Genomic DNA, 8,392 nt, shown 5'->3' with positions numbered 1-8,392 from the left:
TCTTCAAATGAAAACGTTGTTTTGGTTTGTTTAGTTGATGTATGTGCCTAATTGTTAATTCAAGGTAATTTCCTGTTTAAACTTATATAAGGCTTTGGTTGTTCAATATGTTGATAGCAGACTGAGGGTACCTATGCTGTTATCATTGACTCATTGACCTGTGAGTAAGAATAAATATGCTGGATGCTTTCATTCTACCCACTGACTCATTCGATTCTCCCACCAAATTCATTGGCCAACTCACAGTCAGCCAAAACCACTTTGTATGAAATCATCGGCCGATACTTATACACACAACCTCACATTCGGCATTCACTGAGTTCCGATCACCACCAGCCCCATACAGGCTATTACAAGGACTTGATGCAGGTAGTCGAACAGAAACCCTTTAGGGAGTTATTGTCCTTCCTGACATCCTGTGATGAACCGCATTGCTAGCTTGTAGCCCAATGCCTTTTCATGTTAGAACCCAATGTAGCGTCAAGCCTCAGCCATCTATCTATCATGGCATGTGGCTGCCGTCGCTCCCTGGCATGGCAGCCACACCTTTGCACCATGATATCAGAGGATGGAGGAGGAGACAGGTGGAGAGAGGAGGAGCAATGAAATAATAATAGAAACTTGCACGAGTCAGTCACTGCAGAACAGATCTAAAGACTGAGGACTGATGTCAACAGAACAGGATTAGATTTGGCAGACAGGGACATCCTTGCCTTGTGTCATTGACAATAACAATATAAAGTGGATTATAATCGATGGGCTGGATTTGAATTTGAACACCAGGTGACTCATCTGCGGAACCTTCACACCCCTTCAAACAGACCCAGGTGATCTATATACCTTAAGAACTTTGAGAACGTGGAACACAGAGAACGCTTTCTGATTGGAAAGTTCGGAAAGAGAAGGCTTGTAGTCCTTTTCTTTGATGGAGAGTGTTGAGTGTGATTAAAAAGTATTTAGAAGTACAAGATCACCCGAGACGCACAGTGCAAGATACTGAGAGAGGGACACAGAGGGAGAGAGAGAGAGCGAGAGAGAGAGAGAGAGAGAGAGAGAGAGAGAAGGAGAGGGAGAAGGAGAGGGAGGCGCGAGAGAGACATAAAGCGAGAGAGAGTGCTGAGCCCTGCAAAGACACAAGAGCAGGGCAGAAGGGATCTCTAGACCACATCCACAGGTGAGGCAAGTGTTACAACCCTGCACTGTGCACTGACTATGCACACTCAAAGTCTTTCACAGAGTAATATACATGCACAGTCACACACACACACACACACACACACACACACACACACACACACACACACACACACACACACACACACACACACACACACACACACACACACACACACACACACACACACACACACACACACACACACACAGCACACATACCCACTGACACAAAGTAACACAGATAAACATACACTCCTGTTAGCACGGCACTGTATTGTGGTCAGGTGTTCTGTTACAATTGATGTGTTTGCATGGCCCCACCTTTATGCAACCGCCATTAAGTGGTTACAAAACTAATACAACAAATAATGATGCATGTTTTACCAGTTTGCATGGAAAAATGCTACATTAAGTCATAGTGGACTAGCTGTGTTCCAAGTTGGCTATAAGGTCATAACTGCTCATCATTTTAAATAGCTTACTTATATAGCAGTCGGTATGGTTTGACAGGCAATATTAATGATGACCCATCAATTAAGAGGTGGAATACAACTAACAATAACCACAATAGCATGCATAGGAGTAATGGTAATCATGAAAACCACGGGATTTCAAGATGTTTTTTTATTACAACCTTGTATAGCTTCACCTGTTTGCCTCTCTAAAATCACAGCATTGCCTTTAAGATATATAAGCCGTAAAACCGCTATCTCTCGCCTTGTTTGAAGTTGTATAGAATTTCATCGAAAGGCACACAAGGAGACAATAACCTGCATGTATGCGAACCATATTGACTGAACGGAAGAAAGGAGAAGCAAGACTGGGGAGCGAAAGAGAGATAGAGAGGAGAAAAAGGGAGAAATGAGAGGTTGAGAGAATGAGAGAGAGTGAGGAGAGAGTGAGAGTGAGAGAGAGAGAGAGAGAGAGAGTGAGAGTGAGAGAGAGAGAGAGAGAGAGAGAGAGAGAGAGAGAGAGAGAGAGGGAGAGAGAGAGAGAATGGGTGAAGTTTCTGTTTGACCAGCTGCCATTAACCAGCCCTGAACTATCAGACTATTATGACCTCGCCCTGCACACAGGGCTACAGTGGATACAAGACCAAAGAGCAGCAAACAGCCATAGAGTCTCTAAACCGGTCCAGGGTAGCTTGCATGGCCGGGCTTAGTCTCACAGTTAGTGGTTTACCCTCCCGCCATCTTGCAGGGGTCTGACCCATGGCCTCCACTATTGGCATAGTGGATAGTGGCACAGGATGATCACGTGTACGCATGCGATCAGGCTGATCACTTTCACTGAACGTAAAATGCACATTCACTCTCTCACAAACACACACACACACACAATCCTTAATAATAACACTAATATTTATGCTTAAAGGGAAACTTCACTCATTTCCATTAAGCTTCGTATCTTTAGAAACCCACTTATATTTTTGAATGGTCATGCATCATTCCCTTATTTTCTGGAGAGACTGGAGAGATCCGTATCGATCTCCAACACTTCCTGTTTAAGATGACGCATTATGACGATTTTGTAAGAGGGGAGGATTCTCGTAAGACTACAGGCACAAGGGGGTGGGACCCGCTGATCTAGATCAGCGGGAGTGGCCAGCGAAGCTGTGCATCGTGGTGCATGGTGGGAGTTGTTGTCTACAATCCACAAGCGCCAAAAAGTCACTTTCTGCCTTTTCCTCGGTCAAGACGGCACCAAATTAGAATTTTATTTTATTATTCGACTACATATAGGACCCAATTTCAATACATATTCATGCCTCCACCGGTGAAATGCTCCTTTAAGCAATCGATGATGTGTATAAAATATTGTCATGCATGCACACTTACATGTGCACTCATAAACACACAAATACACACACACAGACACAAACACAGAAAACACACACACACACACACACACACCAGAGTAACCAGAGGCTCTTGCATCCAACCCCATATATAGAGCATTTTGGTCACTATTGAATAACACTGAAATATTTAAAAGCTGACTGAATAGAAACATGCATGATGCACCGACACACACTGGTTAGCCTCAATTGGTCATGGATCCCGTGCATGCACACAGAAACATTATCAATTGCTTCCTTTGTTTGCTAACAGACCGATAAGCAAATTCCTCTTATCTCTTTAGGTCTCCATTATCCATCCCCATATCTCTTCTTCCTCTCTAGTGCCATCCCTCCATCTACCACTCCCTCCTCTACAAACCTGTTTATTCTATTCCTCCCTTCATCCACCTATCTCTAACTCTTCCTCCTTCCCTCCCACCCTCCCCCCCTGCCTGTGCACACCTCCAGACCGGGCCTGGCTAGACCTGTATGCCCTTCCTCTCTCTGCTGCTTCAGTGTCTCCCCCCGTCTCTCCCTGCATCATGGCGGACCCAGCCGCGGGCTGGTGGAAGCTCACCTTCCTCCGGAAGAGGAGGTCCCAGCCTAAGGTTCTGTACGAGATCCCAGGGGAATACGCCTCCAACTCCAACAGCCCAACCTACACTTCCCCTTCCACCGCCTCCACCGCCAGTCAGCCGGCCACAGCAGCAGCAGACGGGGCCCAGGACTCTGAGCTGAACGCCAGGCTAGAGAGGATCGTAGACAAGACCACCACGGCCACCAGGGGGCGCCACGTCAAGGTGTCGCACTCTGGGAGGTTCAAGGAGAAGAGGAGGCCGAGGGCCTCGTTGGGCAGGGACACAGAGGGGTCCGGGGGGGAGGAAGGCGGAGGGACTCGAACCCACAAGCAGGACCAGACAGACTGAATCTTTTATTGGATGGTTTGTTATTCAACCATTGAGGAATTGTTATTGATTATGTCGTTGAATTGTTCTGGCTGCAGGAATTGTAAACAGTTGATGTTGGATGATGGTATAGGGGAAGTAGTCGCACTAAAGACTCAGCGGCGGAGCGTTGACTGTATTTCGCTTAATGTGTGTATCGACCAATCATGTTGCTGGAGGCAGTACTCTGTAAGCACGTAATGGGCGAACACAAAAAAGGCAAGGTCCACTTTATTTTAGCGTCTGTAAAGATTTCAAATCAATAACATTGAATCACCAAAATCCCCTTCTGACAGCTTTATTCAGTCACACAAATTACATTAATTCAGTAAAATATCGCAATGAAACAGGAAACAAGTCGTGACTCCGCCCCTAAAGTTTCTGCTATCCGGCCCAGCAGATTTGCTGGATACGAGATTATGTGTGGAGGGATTGCGACGAATGGATTAATGAATGAACTTGATTGGTAATGCAATGTTCAATACGTGAGGATGGATATATATTGCAAGAAGTTTCAAGTAGACTTTGGAAGGGAGGCAAACGTATGAAAAAAAACATGTTTTTTGTATACATTTTTGTATTATAATAAACTGTTAGGTTGTTTATTTGTGAGAATCCGCACTGCTTTTGCTGGAGTTTTGCTGATGAATCTGATCAATTCACAACCACAGAGCCATGATGTTTGGCGCTTTGATAATGAAAAATTGCCTTTGTAACATCTGAATCAACAGTGTTGGTGTGTTTTTTCTTCATTTACATATCTTTCATTATGCATATATAGCCCGTTATGGCATTTGTTAATGAGACGAACAACCCCATGGCTGCATTATGTCGCCCTCACGTGGAGGCAGAGTGTAAGTAGTGAGATGTAGTTTGTTTGCGGTGACAATATTAACTTGCACACGCTGGTGACGGAACGTTTTGAGCAAGGGAAATACGTTTTTTATGTTGTTAGAATAATATCTATGTTAAGTGTATGAATGGCTGGGGATAGGAGTTGTGCTCAGAAGCAGGGACAGTTCTGGAGGGGGGGGGGGGGGGGGGGGCAGCAGGGGCCAGTGCTCCCGTAAAACTGAGCTCGTACCCCCCAGGGGCCCCCCCTCCAAATGTTTTTTTTTACCTCTGTCTGGATGGGGGGTCGATTGCTGGCGATGGTGTGGCACTGATGCACAAGGTGGTACTTGAGATTTATAATATATCATACTGACTTTATTGCTGTCGGTTATGTATGATACTGGTTTGATATCAGTGAAGGAAACCCAAAATGTTGTAAGATTTACAATTACTTTAACCAATGAAACATTTCAAATGTATAATATTGACAATTGCTGTAATTGAAGGAAACCCTTATGGTAATACTATGCTACTGAAATAAATTCTGAAAAAGCCAATAATTGTATGTAGTGTTTTTGAATGGCGCTACTTAGTGATAAACTAATATTTTGCGTCCCGGGTTCAATGTGCCCCTCCAACTAAACAACTGGCCCCGGTCTGGCCCCCCCATGAAAATTGGTCTAGAACCGCCCCTGCTCAGAAGTTAATAGAAATTGCATTCACCTATCCCAGATGCCTGCAGAATGGTGCCCTCTTGTTGTGACAGAGAGCATTTAACCTTTGTTTCATTTGTAGTTTGATTGTTTGCCGTTCCAATTGTAATAAAACGCTTTGGTTTAGAAGTATAGAGATAGAGGTATAGCTTTCAATTATGAATGACCAAGAGTTGTGCTAAGAGTTATTAGCAAGCAACCTCCCGGCAGTAGAATGGTGCTGTCATGTGAAGGGATTCCTGTTGATTTCAGATATGTTTGTTCGCCGTTTCAGTAAAACTTTCACATGATGGGGGGACAGTTCTGACATTATAATCATACTGTGTACAACAGTACATACCATGTAATGGTAGCTGCAGTAGGCTAGGCACTAAGTAAAAAAAAAAATTGTGCGATTTGGAACGCAGTTGCCGAGCAGGGCCTTTTTATGGCTAAGATAAAAATTTTCAGTTTTGTTGTCCAGTTTTTTCTGCAAAAGAATATTCTATTTCGAAACATAAGAGGGCAACAAACAAAACACAAAACCATTTCATGCTATTTTTTGGAAACACAAAGACGCATACCAAGGGGTCAATTTTCTCTTCTTTTAATAACACATTCATAGCTATGCTCTGCTTTGTTTACAAGTAGTTTAAAACAAGTGATGATGAGGACTAAATAGAATTAGACAGGTAGAGGGTGTAAATCTATATACTGCAAAGACAACAGTGCCACCCTGTGCCATAGGGGAGAACTGACACAGAAGTACCCTTCTCTCGACGGGCCTCGACAGTTGCGTACAAAAGCTCAGCAAGCCTAACCGCCCGGGTTATGTTATTACAAAAGCACACAAGGCTGGTTTTTGATTATTCTTTTTAACTATTTGATGCATAGATCAGTCCATGTCATACCTGAACAGATAGAAAGTAACAGTTTGCACTCCCTGGACACGCTATGGTCTGTCAATAAAACTAACAGATGGCTGACACAGGAACGTCAATACAAACATTACGATTCACTCAATGTTATTGTTGTTATCAGGCAGTAAATAGGGGCTCAGTTGTAGCAGTTAAAAAATATAACCTGAGCCTGTGCTGTGATTAGGTACAGGTATAGGCCTTGAGATTTATCACACTTTGACAAGAGAAGGGTACCCCCGGCCCTCTTTAAAAGCCTTTAAACACCTTCTAACTTGGCTCCAATGCCAGCTAAACAACAGTGCGTTTTATTTTTTTTCCTTTTTCAAATGACTCAGATGTGAAAGTAGGCCCACAACGTTGAAACAGAGAGATGTCACTGTGATTTTACGAGCAGGTCCTTAAAGGGTGCAACTATAAAAGAAAATGTATGCGTTTCAGAATCAAGGGACACATGGAGGTTAGCATCATTCACTGCATCCAAACGCAAGAGATACACAATCCGCTGTCATTTGAAGAAAAAGAAAAAAAAGATAGGCAATCACAAAGAGACAGAGAAAATTATTAGAAATCGATCAAAAATGAAACATGAATAATCGTGTTGTGGTTACGTAAGGTCAAGTTCAATAATCAATGAAATGACAAAAATAAAAATGAAAATTTTAAAGTTAAATCTCATGTTGTTTTTATGAAAAGAGAAGAGATGTTCTTTCCCCCTATGAGGTTTATTGTTCCATTGTATAAACATTAAAAGAAAAACTAACAATGGTGAAAGAAAAACAAAATAATCTTTGGAAGAAGTAAAAGTTTTTTTTTATTCCTTTAATAGACTATCCACTACAGTATATGGAGAAGCTGCTACCCAGTTATTCATACCTATATTTCTTTCAAGCATTTCTTTTGAAAACCTTTTTTATTTTTTTGTGTCCTTTTTTCTAAAGATTTTTTCAGCCATTTTCCTATATTTTGCTAAGAGGTAGATCAACAACAAAAAAAAAATACATGGTTACAGGTGTTTCCCCCTTCCTTTCAGAGGTGGAGTCATGAGGTGAGAGACAGAGGGTTCGGCAGGATTGCAGAGCTGGAAGGGAAATTTGGCTAATAGCATTAGAGAAGCTAAACTAAACTTAGCTAAGCCAAACTGGACATTTTTATAGTTTTGAGCTATTTCTTTGTTGTTTTCGACATATGTTGTGAATGAGTCCACAGTGACACATAGCTCCAAACCACAGTCAGGTTTATTAAAATTATATTATAACAGGGTAAAAATAAAGCTATAGTATTATCCTTTTGTTAGTATATTTCAAGTCCCTCTTCCCAGCCAGCCCTGCTAACTTACACGCACACTCTGAACCCACCCGGCCTTACGTGTCTGTATTTTTAACAGACCCATCTCTACGTTGAGATGTTAAATTAAACCAAAAAAAAAAAAGTAAAATAAATTAAAGTAAAAGAGGGGGGAAAACATGTATATATGCCTCACCACGTTAGCATGCGCTGTCTGTCCTTACTGTCTGATTGTATGATTGCTGTGGTCGGTTTTTGTGGAGAGAAAAAAAAAGTGATATTTTATTTATATATTTTGAGGTAGCGTTGCTAGTTGTGTTCATATGTCTGTCCGTGTTATTTTGTCCAGGTCAACAACCACCTGCCTCAACCTGGCGGAGATGGTCGACAAAGCCTCCAAAAGATCGGTAGTTGATCGTGACATGCAGAAGTCTGTGTCTAACTGTCCTTAGAAGAGTTACAAGTCTGTCTTTCAATCTGTCCGTCTGTCCGTCTGTCCGTCTGTCTGTCTGTCTGTCTGTCTGTCTGTCTGTCTGTCTGTCTGTCTGTCTGTCTGTCTGTCTGTCTGTCTGTCTGTCTGTCTGTCTGTCTGTCTGTCTGTCTGTCTCTGATAAGTCAGTTCTAAAGCATCAGGTCCAGTCACAAAGTCGTACTAAAAGTTGCATGAAAGATAGAAAGGTTAAGCGTTGATGTTGTCATCGC

General features: G+C 42.5%; 1 protein-coding gene across 1 annotated transcript; it reads left to right on the top strand.

Moving 5' to 3' along the window:
* Positions 1-3,558: 3,558 nt before the first annotated feature.
* LOC130402000 (proline-rich protein 15-like protein A) lies at positions 3,559-8,142 on the top strand. The gene is made up of 2 exons (XM_056606070.1): positions 3,559-3,884; positions 8,040-8,142. Exons 1-2 carry the CDS (start codon positions 3,559-3,561, stop codon positions 8,140-8,142), a joined length of 429 nt encoding a protein of 142 aa, XP_056462045.1.
* Positions 8,143-8,392: the final 250 nt, after the last annotated feature.

The sequence above is a fragment of the Gadus chalcogrammus genome, chromosome 2 (genome assembly GCF_026213295.1).
Source record: "Gadus chalcogrammus isolate NIFS_2021 chromosome 2, NIFS_Gcha_1.0, whole genome shotgun sequence".
Lineage (NCBI taxonomy): Eukaryota > Metazoa > Chordata > Actinopteri > Gadiformes > Gadidae > Gadus > Gadus chalcogrammus.
The sequence above is the reverse complement of the archived record's forward strand: the minus strand, read 5'-3'. Positions and strand labels throughout refer to the sequence as shown.

Coding starts and splice junctions, on each gene's coding strand:
- LOC130402000 (XM_056606070.1), top strand. CDS start 3,559: ATGGCGGACCCAGCCGCGGGCTGGTGGAAGCTCACCTTCCTCCGGAAG. Junction 3,885..8,039: donor TTGGGCAGGGACACAGAGGG/GTCCGGGGGGGA, acceptor TATTTTGTCCAG/GTCAACAACCACCTGCCTCA.